Source organism: Lethenteron reissneri, chromosome 20 (assembly GCF_015708825.2).
Source record: "Lethenteron reissneri isolate LAM-NWPU_2019-01 chromosome 20, ASM1570882v1, whole genome shotgun sequence".
NCBI lineage: Eukaryota > Metazoa > Chordata > Hyperoartia > Petromyzontiformes > Petromyzontidae > Lethenteron > Lethenteron reissneri.
Window position 1 is genome coordinate 10741030 of NC_083798.1, and position 13384 is coordinate 10754413.

The following is a 13384-nucleotide window of genomic DNA, read 5'->3' on the forward strand; positions in this document are numbered from 1 at the left end:
ACGGCACTCGGTTTGGGGCGAAGGAGCCGCGGGAACGGCTCGGCTCGTTCGAGTCATCGGGCGGTGTGCGGTGGAGCCGGCGGCCGCTTTGAACGCAGCAAAACATTCATTTCGTCGTCAAAGAGCTGGAATTTTGCCAAAATAAAATCAGAAGCAATTTTATTGAGGCTGTATTGTGCAGTCATTGGCGACGAGATTGAGAACATCAACTCCACTACACTCAAGATTAAATTTTAATCAAGGAAGGCCGAGGCCTGGATTCGAACCCAGCGTCTCCGCGGTGGCCATCTTGGCGCTCTGACCCCCGCGCCACCTCGGCGATGTTGGCGTGACGGCGCTGCCCGCACCTGCCCTCCTCGTCGGCGCTGTGCTGCCGGCCGGCCACGGTGAGCGAGGCGAGCGCCGTGACGGTGTCGGCCTCCTCGCGCTCGTGGCCCTGCAGCTCCACGAGCGACAGCGCCATCGAGCGTGCGTAGCGGCACACACACGGCCACAGCTTCCCTGCACGCACGCACGTCCACACACGCGTACTTGCACACGCACGTCCACACACGCGGCGCGCACGTTCACACACACGTACTTGCACACGCACGCACATGGGTACGCGCGAACGTGCGGTACATATACCACGCACGTATATGTATCTTTGTATACACGTGTAGCCTTCACTTTTGGGGCAAGCGATATTAGGGAGCACCTATGAAGGTCGCCATGACACAAGAGGGGGGGGGGGCGAGTGGCCGGCACAATGCCCGGCCGCATTTGTCTTCCCCCGTGGCGATGTTTACACACCGCACCGTAACGATTACGATGATGAACTGACGCACACGTGCAACCGGAAACCGCCACGCACACAAAATACACGTGGTCAAGGTCAGGCGCTTGCGCATAGCCAAGAACACGACAGACACATCGGCAACGCGGGCAGAGAGCGAGGTGGCGTGATCGACGCTGGACCAGCCACCGCGGCGCTGCCACAGGCAACCAGAACGAACGCACGCACCATTAACCCTTTTAGTGATCCACTGCTTGATGGGGTGGCAGGGGGGGGGGGTGTCTTCGTAAGCCGCGTAAGTTGTGGGGGGAGGGGGCTATTTTGTCCATGCTTCACGACGCCGGTCAAGTGCGGCATTGGTGGATGCGGGGGAGCGCAGATGGTGGCGGCGCACGAGCACGTCACGAGACAACGGAATTCCCCCAACATCTACATACGGCACAGCCCCGCAAACCCGACGGGCGTTAGAAATGTACCGCCGATACGGGAGGGCGTTCTGTAAGAATTCAACGCAGCTGCTAACGCTGCTGGTGCAGCCTGTCTGGATTGTGGTGCGGTGGGCGTGGGGGGGCTACTCCGAGAGGGCAGGTGCGGGTGGTATGAGGTGGAGTGGCGGGGGAGGGGTGGGGCATACGTGTGGGCTGTATGTATGTAGATGTTGAACTTCCGTACGTAGCCAACCGTGCTAATCAAAGGTTCGGGGGAAGGACAACAAACTAAACGCAAAAAGCAGTTCTAAAGAAATGAGTTTTCAATCTAGGTGATGTAAGAGTGCATAGCTCCAGTGGCTTCCTAATATCGGAAGGGGAGAGCGTTCCAGACGGGTGCAGAAGCGCATCTGAAAGCGCCACGCGATGCGGTGACAGCCGTCTTTGTTCAATGGTCAGCCTAAACCCACTGCTGCTGCTGCTGCTGCGAAGATGTCCGGATTTTGTGTGTGAGTTTGTGCTCCTTTGACGAGATCAGCGAGGTATCGGAGTTCATTTGTGGCGTGTAATGAGTGCGACCTTATGACGTACGCGTCGCGGGGTGGCGCGTGTCGGGGCGTGGGTGGGATGAGAGGGTGCAGGGGGTGCGGGGGGGGGGGGGGGGCGGGGCAGCGTCCGATGGCGGGAGTGCGCACGCACGTGCAGGCCTCACCCTGGATCTGGATGACCTTCTCGAGCGACGCCACCGCGTTTTGGTTTGGCCGGCACTGAAGGACATCGGCAGGCAGCGGCTCGAGCTGCACCGGGGTGGGGGGGGGGGGGGGGGGCGGGGAAGGATTCGCAAGGAAGGGTTAAAGGATTGTCGTCACGCGAGACACACACGCGCGTTTCACGTAGACCCGTGTAGCCCAGGCGTGGACAGTCCGGGTGTTTTTGGGAAGAATTTGGGGAAAATCCCCCCAACAGGAAGTGGATACCCCCACACTTGACGACACGTGGTGCTCGAGTGAGATACTTTCGTAACACTTTCTTGTTGTTATGACTCACTACACATTACGGGAACTGGCGCTATATCTCAGGCACAGTGCGATATCTCAGGCACAGTGTGATATTGCACGACACGCTATCGATATATCACTGCGGCCTAGAGAAAAAGCCTAAAACTAGAACGCCTCCAGTTCCAAGAGAATTTGATCGAAACCGTCGCCTTCTTCTCTTCGAGTGCTCAACCCGCCCGCGATTTGACGGCGGGTGCCAAAGAGCCCGAGCGTTGAAATTCTTGCCCCGAATTCCGCCTTTTCCAAGCGGAGGGAAGCAAACTGCACGGGAGAGCGATCCAAACAGATGCGCCGAGATGCCCACCATCGTTAGCACTCGCTATCCACGCTTCGAGTTTGAAGGGTTGATTTCGGCAGAGCGGAGCCTTGGAACGAATTTGATTGCTGGCAAAGAAGCGTGACTTTACTTCGGTTTTCATCTCATCCCCAGAAATCTGTCCTCTTTCCACAGCCACGTGGCCAGCTTTGTTTCTAACCCTCGCAGTGTTCCCAAGTGTTTTTTGTGGTCACTTTGAAGTTGCGCGCCAGGGGCTTGGACGGCCGCCCCCCCCCCCCCCCCCCCCCCAACTGCTCCTCTAAATCACGAGGGCGACGCTGCGGCACGCTCCTCATCCTCCTCCGACGTCGCGAGCCGCCACCTGCGAGGTAGCTGTGCAGCGGCGGGGGCACGTCGCGTGCGAGTGATGGGACGTGCGGTCGTTTGGAATTGCGCGCCGCGGACGGACGCCGTGTGGTACACGGCGGGGTCGGCAGCACGCAAAAATACCACGGCTTCGACCGCTGCTTTGGGAAAATCCAAAGTCGGTCCCACGTGCGCCGCTACTGCTAACAAAAAAAGAGTCCACGAGCAACAGGCGGAGGAATCCGGTGCCCGCCTGGTCCCCACACAGCACGCGAATGGCACGTGGGGGAGACCCGCTTCGTTCCGTCAGTCAGTCAGCCAGACAACACACAGGCAGTCAAGTCAGTCAGATCCATGATAGAGGTTTTTTATTATTTTGGATTAGGTCGTGTAAATATAAATGTTGTGTCGTTAAACCCGCCGCCACCCGACAGCCAATTAGTAAGATTTGTGACGTAAGCAAAAATGCCAATTAGTTACTTGTTCAGCACACCGGTGTGTTGGAGAGTAAACTCACCCAATTGTAAATGTTGTGGGTTTACTCTCCAACACACCGGTGTGCTGAACTAGTAACTAATTGACACGTTTTGTTTACGTGACGAACCTTACTAATAAATTGACTGTTTCGGGCGGTGACGGTTTAACGAAACATTTATATTTAAGCGATCTAACCCAACTAAAACCCCCCCTCTATTATGAGTAAGATAGTCAATCGGTCGGTACGATACAAGGCCAGGAGGATAATCAGGAAGACACAAGGATGGGCAGACAGGAAGACCGTGATACAGACAGAGGGTCAATAAAATAGTGAAGGAGGCAATAGGGCAGTCAGACAGTCTGCCAGCAAGACAGCCAGACAGTGAGTAAGATGGTCATAAAGCCAGTCGGTCAGAATATTGCCGGACCGCACAAAACGTGCGCACCACTCTCCGCCTTCCATGATGTGGCCACCTCCACTGTCTTTAACGTCGTGTCGCCTCCCACCCCCCCCCCCCCCGTGCAGCACATTGCCTCCAAAGCAGCAGCAGCATCACCGACATTACACGAAGCATCCGCGGTAATAAGTTGCGTCTGTCCCCCGAGAATCGACGGCGCACGCACAGCGTCTGGCAGGTACTCATCAGAATCTTTAGTTAGGGATGTGCCGAGCGATTTGGCAGCAAACACCTTCACACCGCCCGTTGATCACCGAGGGTAAGTTTGGCTGATCTGGCTGCGTAGATCTGTTTCCCCTCATTCGCGCTCATCCATATTCATCTCTCCCTCCCGATGCTCTGCGCCCAGTGGCAATGGACTCCGACCTCCCCCCCCGACCCCCCCCCCCCCCCCCCCGAGGACTGGCGACGGCTTCTTCGTCGAGGTCACGGGGTTGAGGCGTAGCGACGGCTCCCTGCTATACCAAACTCCGGAATCATAATCTGTATTCATCCTGGAGGAATCTGCTTTCATTCGTTTCATATTTACGTACGTACATATGTTGAGCGTCTTTCACACTGAACGTAGCCGACCGTGCTAATCGGAGGTGCGGGGGAAGGACAACAAACTAAACACAAACATCTGTTCTAAAGAAATGAGTTTTCAATTTAGATGTAAAAGTGCATAGCTCCAGTGGCTTCCTAATATTGGAAGTGAGTTCCAGATGGCCGCGGAAGTGCATCTGAAAGCGTTCGATGCGGTGACCATCTTTGTTCAATGGCCAGCCAAAAGCCGCTGTGACGATGACCAGAGTTGGCGTGGCGATGGGTTATGCTCCTTGACGAGATCAGCAGCAAGGTATTGTGGGGTTCATTTGTGGCAAGCACTCTGTGTGTAATGAGTGCGACCTTGTAAATTGATTCGTTTGGAAACCGGAAGCCAATACAGCTCGGCGAGCACTGGACGGACGATGGTCGGATCTCGCAGTACCCCGTCACGACACGCGCCAACGGATTTTGTCCACACGCTGCAGCTTGGTAATGTTTATATTCTACGTGCCAACGAGCGTACGGGGGGCACGAGCGGTTGCCGCTCACGCAAAACACACAAACGGCGCACCAAAAGGCACGACAGCGGCAGTTGGCCAGACCGAGGCGTCTTTAGCGATGCCCCGGCGTGCAGCGTGTGTCACGGCGATCACCTGGTTGCCCAGCAGCACGGTGACGCACGCCTCGGAGGCGTCGCAGATGGCAGTGAGGTCGTGTCCACCCTCGAGCGCGAGCACAACGCGTCCGCCCGCCAGGCTCATGAGCTGCCGCGTCAGGTACCCGAAGCCTGCGCGAGAGGGGACGTACGGGCGCACGCACACGAGCACAAGCACGGGTACACACATGAAAGGACGCACGCACACGTGTACGCAGACAGCAACAGCCGCCACCATTTGTCACCCGCTAAGTGGAGCACCGCGGCGCTTGCGACAGGCTAGGAGCATGCTCGGGTCACGTGAGTTGTTGAAGGCTCGATGGCAGGGAGGTCACAGGACGGGCCAAGGGGTTATGGGTCAACCCATACGTGCGCACACACACACACGCAGGACAAGCGTACATACACACGCACACAACACACACACACAACCATGTGCATCCACACACTCATATGCACAACAAAATGGGATAGCGTGCTTTTGGCCTGGACGGAATGCTGGGGCCCTGGTGGTTAGGGAGCGTCTGGCATGGTCGGTGTTTGTACGAGTGGCCGGCGGGTCCACCGCACCGCTCTCTCCAGCAACCGCACCGCTCTCAAGCAACCGCGCCACGCCGCAGAGGCACGTGCACGCTTGTTTGGGTTGCACACACACACGGACACGCACGTGGATGCCCGCGCGCGCACACACGAGCGCCTACACGTGCAAACTGGAATACAAGCAAGAGCATGAAAACGCAACACATGTGCTGTGGTCAGGGAAATATGCGTCGGGACGAGACTCGGCTCATGATTAAGCATTGATTGGGAGCAGTCCCACAGCCAGGTGCAAGAAAAGGGCCTGCACACTCACAGAAGCACACACACACACACAATATATATCCCAGCACACACACACACAGTATCCCAGCACACACACACACACAGTATCCCAACACACACACAATATCCCAGCACACACACCCGCAATCTCCCAGAACACAAGCACACACAATCACTCTCAACGTGCACACACACATATACCCTCCCGGCACACAGCACACACACATCCTGCATGCACATATGCACACAATCTGCCAGGACACATATACACATTATCCCAACGAACACAAAGACAACGATTCCCCGAATCGCCTTCAACAGACCGTTGGGGCAAGTGCTGTTTGCGAGCACCTATGAAGGCCAGCACAGCACACGAGGGGGTGGGAGGCCAGCGCCATGCACGGCCGCTTTTGTCTCCCCAGTGGCGATGTTTACACATTGCCTCAGGTACTCATTTAGGGGAGGCCGAGGACCGGTTCAAATAATCATCATTGGTGTTGGCCATGAGCGGGAATCGAACTCGGGCCGTCCGGGTTTGTAGCGCAGCACAGCGCTAACTTGCTGTACTACAAACACGCACAAACGCACCCTCCCAGCACACACGCACACCCACGCTCCCTAAACAGAGCATGCTGGTCACGGTGCCGCCCCTGCACGGCACGTGCAGTTGAAAGCCGCGTTTGGCGGCGAGGTCACCGCCGCGCCGAGCGGTCCAACAAAAGCACGGCCGTCACGACGGCATCGCGTGCGCCGACTTTGGCAGACGCGCACGGGGCAGGATGTGAACGTCACCCTGGCAAGGACCAACTCACAAGGGCCTGCCCGGCGGCTCAAAAGGCAGACCAAACAGAAGGTAAACATCACTATCAGCAGCATCGTCGTCGTCTTCACCATCCTCATAAGCAGCAGAATCTAGATAATTATCACCAGCAACATGGGAAAGAAAATATAATGCGCCCATAGGGTGGAAGGCAGATGTAACCAAAGTTGAATTCAGCAGCATCGTAGGAATATTCTTCACCATCTGCAGTAAGAACATGATGGTCATCAGCAGCATGAGCAGCATGATAGAAGCAGCAGAATCAGAATATTTATTTACACTGGAGGAATCCAAAGAGCGATGCCATTTTTCACAGATGTCCAGCAGCAGCAACAGCAACGTCAGTATCCACACTGTGAGCAGCGTCATCAGGTTCACCGTCATCTCAAGTACAACGTCCACGTTATGGCAACGTGACACGTGCGTCACGGCGCCCTCGTCAACGGCGGTCTGCAGGTCGCGCCGTTCCCAACCGCAGCCCCCCCCAGGATCACGCGGTAGCAGCAGCAGCGGCGGCGGCGGCAGCAGCAGCAGAAAGTGTGACGCAGCATTTCCCAGCGGCGCTCTCACCACCGCAAGGAAAACCACTCACGGCCTCCCCGCCGTCTGCTGCTGATTGCGGGAGTCGTCATCGCCCGCACCACGAGGGGCGTGCGGCACGGAGGCTGGGCCGGGTGTGTTGGAACGGCACTCCAGACTCCTCGTCCCCCCACGCAACGCACTCATCCCCATCCGTGCGGACGGGCGGGCGGGAGGACGGCACCCTCCCCCCCCCTAACGCACCCACTCATCGCACCGCACAGCTGCGGTACGCTGATGAGATAAACAGACCGAGTCGGGAGGGAGCTAGGCTGGGAGGGTTGGGGGGGGGTAGGTTAAGTAAGTGTTGGAATCGGTTAACAGATGTCTCTCCGTCAGCACCCCCGCCACCTCTCCCATCTCCTTCTCCTCCCCGACTTCTCTCCCCAAGTCCCGGGCTCCTCGTGACCCCGCCCCTCCCTTTCAAATCGACGCCCACGGGGGCGCCCGGGCGGGCACGGCAGGGAGGTACAAACCACCTCGCCCCGCACGCTCGGCCATCGGGCCCCCCTGGCCACTTTCGACGCTGTCGGTTGGGGCAGGGCCAGGCCTCGGGCCCCTAGTGGGGGATCGCGGGTGGCCTTGACCATCTGGGTTTTTGCCGGCGATTTGGGGAAAAAAAAACTAACAAAAAATCTGCAAAAAAATCGAGCTGAGAAATGTGGCGCTGCTCGCCGCAAGCTTGACGCGGCGAGAGAGCTCTGCTCAACGTCCGCTCAAGCGACGTCTGCGTTGAATAAGGAGTTTTGGGAGTGGCCGATTGAAAAAACTCACATGATGAACGATACCTAAGCCCAATGTAAAACTAATTGCCGTAACAATAATCCAAACGCTAACCTCCAACGCTCAAGTGCAGCGAGGTATTTACAGTCGCGAACGGGCGACCCATCTCAAACTGGATGAGAGGCACGGAGGGAGAGTACGACAGAGGGGCGGAGTGAGACACACGTGCACACAAACGTACAGAAAGAGAGAGAGAACCAAGGCTGCGGCGTGCGGCCGGGCTGGAGTAATGATGTTGCCAGCGATTGTGTCCGGATGTGAGCGTGGCGCCCGTGCATGGGCCTTGGCAGTGGGCGGTGGGAAGGTGCAAATGTGCGTGGGATCCATCCCGCTCCCAAGTAAACACAGAACCGTTTTTAAACAATTTGCTTTATAAAGCAGACAGCGTTTTGATGTGAAAACCATTCAACTTGGGGGACATAAACAGCGGGCAAAGGCCAGGCAATTTTGCAGTGCGTAAATATAACAAATGAAGCTTAGAAACGTCGCGCAAATAATTTCACAGCTAATAGCTTTTCCATTTTTTCTTTGGCACGGTGTGAGAGAGGAGAAGAATCGGCTGTGGGGCTGGAGAAGAAGGGACACGCAAAGGAGACACAGGGAGCCGGTGCCGGCGATGCCACTGCGGCCAGCAACGAGCGCGCTGGCGCTGACCCAACAACCCCCAAACCTGACCTTGGCTCTGACCTTGACCTCAGCCAAATCCCGACCTCAACCCCAGTATGAACATCGCCCCCCTTGAGTGACCAACCATGGCGTAGCGTCGCCACTCGTCGGGGGTAGCCAAGGGGGAATGTACCCCGAGCTCCAGCATGGAGCGAACGGTGCCACCACAGGGGCCTCCCAGGGTTCAGAGTTCACCGCGGCCGGCGTTCGCATTTCTCCCGCTGGCGCCGTCAAGAGGTCGCGGGGACACGGGGGCAAGGAGGCGCCGGGCGAGTTCGGCCCGGGGGTTGTACGGTGGGAGTGACGGACGGGAGCTGTGGGGGAGGGGGACAAGGGGTAAGGTGGCAGTGGCGGCGTGCAGGACGCACACTTAGCGGAGACGCTGTAGCCGCCGAGCTGCGGCGGGTGACCCTCGACGGCATCGAACCCGGCCGACACGAGCACCAGCTCCGGCGCAAACTCCCCCGCGATCGGCATCACCACCGTCCTGCGGGGACCGGGGTCGGGGGTCAGGAGGTGGACAATCGGCATCGTTTATTATTTTTATTTCCGCGCCTCCCACGCAGTGCATATTGAGGAGTCGGAAAGAAAGCGGTGTTTGAGATAATTACCAGCGAATCACAAAGGAAGGAAGTAATTACGATACAAATACACTGCTCACAATCAGTACACACAATACACACGAACTGACGAGAATAAATAAGTTAAACTGCCCTCGAAACTCCTCCCTTTTTTGCTCACTTTATTTATTATTTCACATCATTCACACGCCCTCCGAGATTGACAACCCTCGTCGTTTCATCAGCCGAGTTGCCGACCACGCGACTGCGCCCACATCCAACCTCCACGCGGTTACTGTGCGGCGTTCAACACAGGAAATCCCGCGGGCACCGTGACGTCCGGCGAAAATCACGCGCTCGCAAGTGACAAGGTGCCGGCGTTTGTTTAAAAGAATCTCGCTAACCGCTAACAAATGCTGACGGCCGAGCCATGAATGTCTTCTTTATACGCACCACCAGCATTGCTGTCCGCCCTTCCTGCTCACGCCACCCCCTCCTGGGACCCAGGGCCTGCCCGACCCAGATCAAGAGGAAGGTGAGCGTGGACAGACCCAGCCCTGGGTTGACTGCCCCCCCAGGTCCCTACAAACGTCCGAATCGGTTCTCTCCGCGGTGACGTTTTACAGCTGGAGAATAAAACGCGGCGAGACGTAAAACCGGAGCGACGGCTCCAAAACACTCGCAGCGGTGGCACAGTGCACCGTGACACGGAACATGCGCAGCGCGATCACCTGATACGCACAAACACAATACGCACACCACCAATGCGGCACGCAGAGCAATGCACCGCTCATCGCATGCACGGCGCACTTATCCGACGTGTGCACTCGCTCAAGTGCGCGCACACGCGCACAGCACGCACGGCACAGCGTGCGTGTACCGCAGAGCGGCGTGCGTGCAGCTGCTCGCGTGCACGGCCACTGCCGCGGCTGCCGGGATCGCTGCAAACGCTCAACCGTCCCGCGACGCGGAGATAAAAGGCAACGACGCAAAAATGTGCCCAAATAAAAAGCACACGGCCCTTCAATTTCGGCGCGAGCATTTTGAGCACCGTCACGTAAACTGTCGGTGATCGGCAGAGACGGAGGGCGGACACTCGGGACCCCCTTTTTATTCATCTTGGTTCAAACGGCGGGGCCGGCATCAGAGCAGCAGAGCGCGGCGCTCGTTGCCAAAGCCGCCGATGGCTCGGTGCCGCGCCGGGGCAGCTGTTTGCCATTACGCCGTGAGATTCATAAGCGCGTGCGCCGCACTCCAACGCCGTAGGTGGGCGAGGCGTGATTGTGAGTTGTCAAAATGAGTTGTCAAATCCGTTAAATTGATAAATTGGCTTTGTGCGGTGTTAATATTCTTTTCTGTAATACTGTATTTGGGGAGCAGCAAAAAAAAAGGAGAGTTTTTGCCCTAATCTCCGTTGACGCATGGCAGGGCTGCAGCTTGCTCGGGCTGACGCTCAAATTCTGACTTCTGCGATTAAGCTGAAAATGATTACGAGCGAGCAATGCAGACTTCTCCGCGTCTCGGATGGAAATTGCTGCGAGCACGAGCAACCTCGCTCCCAGAAACCCATACCTGGTCGGATCGCAATCTCGGACAACTCCCCTGTACTTTTCTTTTTTACTCAACTTCGTTTCAACGCAAAATCAATTTCAGGACCCTTGCCACAATCACCGCACCGGCTTACGGGACGGCAATAACGGCGGTAACCGTACGCGGCCAGTTGTTGCAGACGTGACCTATTAGTGTGCACTCTCAGCAGGGGAACTCGCAGTGGGAGGGGGTTAAAATGGACAGGCGGCAGGAGAGGTTGTGGGAGGGGAGGGTTGTTGGGTGTGTGGTGGTGGTAGGGGGAGGGAGGGAGGCAGGGACGGGGGGGGGGGTTGGGGGTGGGGAGCGGCAAAGTCCTCACACATGAAACGCGGCGTGCAAGGCCCCGGGCTAAACCGGCGGCACGGGCAGATTACGGCTAAATTGGAAACAGTCCGCGTGCTGCCAGGCTGGACGGAAAACAAACCGAGCCGTATGGTCTGAATTAGCGTCAAGTACATCCAGCTCGAAGCTCTCCCCTCCTCGCTTCAGCCCAGCTCAACGCAGCGCTAGACCATCCCGGGCCAGCCCAGCCAACCAGGGACGAGCAGGCAGTCCCACCAGCCCGCCCCAAATCGGCGACCTTAACCCCCCCCCACCCCCCCACTGCTACCGCCCCCCGCCCCCACCACTAGCCATCGCTTTCATCTCGCGGCCGGTGAGCCGGGGGCCTCCGCGCAGGCAAGGCATGCGGACTGGCTGACATTTCGGCGTTTAAACTACCGGAAAGGGGGGGGGGGGGGGGGGACCGCGTCGACAGAGCCAGCGGCCGGTCACCATTACACGTGCCGGCGAGCGACGGCAGCGCGACGGTGGCGCGACGACAGCGAGGGCTGCCGGTTGATGGCGGACGCCGTTACCTGAACGCGGCGAGGTACTCGGCGTCGCCCATGGGTGGGTCCACCCCTCCCGTCCACGCCACGTTCACCGTGAAGCCCACGCCAGGCCCTGTGCCCACCTGTCATCGTCGTCACAGGCACCATCATGATCATTATCATCACCACCACCATCTTATTGTCATTATCATCAGGGTCATTATCGTCATTGCCATCATCATGGCCATCATCATAATTATTGTAGACACCATTGTCATCATGATTATCATAGTCACCAAAATAACATTTTCTGATATGCGTGTGAGTGTACGTATACAAGTAGTCATATCAGTCAGTCAACCCATGGCACCTGGGTCTGTCCCATTACCTGCCAACAGGTGTTTGACACCTAACGTGGCCTTAAAGTGCATAGCCTGGCACAAGCGCCATGGTGACATCACCACCACATAGTGGCGAATGGCAGTTGTTGTTGTTGTACAAGTAGTAACAAAGACAAATTAAACTCCAACTGCAGAATAAGCCAAATGCTGTGGGCCCACAAGAATAACTGTGTACATGAGGAGACATCTCACAGAACACACACTGAACACGGGATTCTGAACACGGCGCATAACGAGTGCACAGAAACGCACAGCGGCCATAAAAAGCTAAAAGCAATGACAGGAGAACATAGTCCTGGCTTCCCGTGAGTCTCCGCTGCCACCAACCGAGACCTCCACGCGGTGCCACGGGGGGTGGGGGGACAGGGCTCCCAGACCGCAGTGCGGGGAGATGAGACACAACAAAGAACTATTTAAAAAAATTCTTTACTAAACTAATTTTATTTTACCAGGTAAGGCCCACTGAGCTATGTAGCTCTTTTTCAGAAACGACCTGGCCAGAAATGGCTTATCACGTGGAACATGTATAGCAGCCAATACTCTAAACGCACGTTTATAAATGTGGAGGGAAAAACCGGAGGACCCGGATACAAAATCTGCGCGACCACGGGGAGAGAGACATGCAAACCCCAAATATACAGCAGGAGTCAGGGTCAGGATGGAACCCACGACCTCCTGTATACCGGGTGAGGTAGTTGACATCTCGCCACCATGGCGCACCTCTGACTTCTGCGAAGACGAGTAAGGCCTTGGCGAGTTGGGGGCACCCGTGAGATCCCACACGCATGCGGTCCTGTACGCACGCAATCCCACACGCGCGATCCCGCACGCGCGATCCCGCACGCGCGCGGTCCCGCACGCACGCGATCCCGCACGCGCGCGGTCCCGCACGCACGCAATCCCACACGCGCGCGATCCCGCACGCGCGCGGTCCCGCACGCACGCGATCCCGCACGCGCGCGGTCCCGCACGCACGCGATCCCGCACGCGCGCGGTCCCGTACACGCGCGATCCCGCACGCGCGCGATCCCGCACGCGCGTGGTCCCGCACGCGCGCGGTCCCGTACGCATGCAAGCAGCCTCACCTCCTCGGGAGCCCCGCTGCCTGGGAAGAAGTTCCCGTTGTCGTAGCGGTGCAGCGAGACGTAGAGGACGCCGGGGTCGCTGTAGAACGCCTGCTGGGTGCCGTTGCCGTGGTGCACGTCCTGAAGCACGCGCACGCACACACGCACGCACGCACAAGCGTGAACACGTGGGAATGAAACATTGAAGTGCACAGGAACACACCAACACGCACGGCAACGCGCAAATAAAACACAGACGCACGCGCTCGAACAAACGCGGCACGTG

General features: G+C 57.6%; 1 protein-coding gene across 2 annotated transcripts in view; it reads right to left on the reverse strand.

Annotated features, from left to right (window-relative positions):
• LOC133344747 (histone deacetylase 4-like) overlaps positions 1–13384 on the reverse strand; it is a 100153-nt gene that overhangs the window by 13792 nt on the left and 72977 nt on the right. For both annotated transcript variants that reach the window (XM_061554866.1, XM_061554865.1), the window contains exons 20-25: positions 13120–13239; positions 11679–11776; positions 9040–9158; positions 5000–5133; positions 1916–2000; positions 267–501 (exon numbers count right to left, since the gene is read on the reverse strand). In XM_061554866.1, coding sequence (XP_061410850.1) covers positions 267–501; positions 1916–2000; positions 5000–5133; positions 9040–9158; positions 11679–11776; positions 13120–13239 — 791 coding nt within the window. The remainder of the gene's footprint in view (positions 1–266; positions 502–1915; positions 2001–4999; positions 5134–9039; positions 9159–11678; positions 11777–13119; positions 13240–13384) is intronic.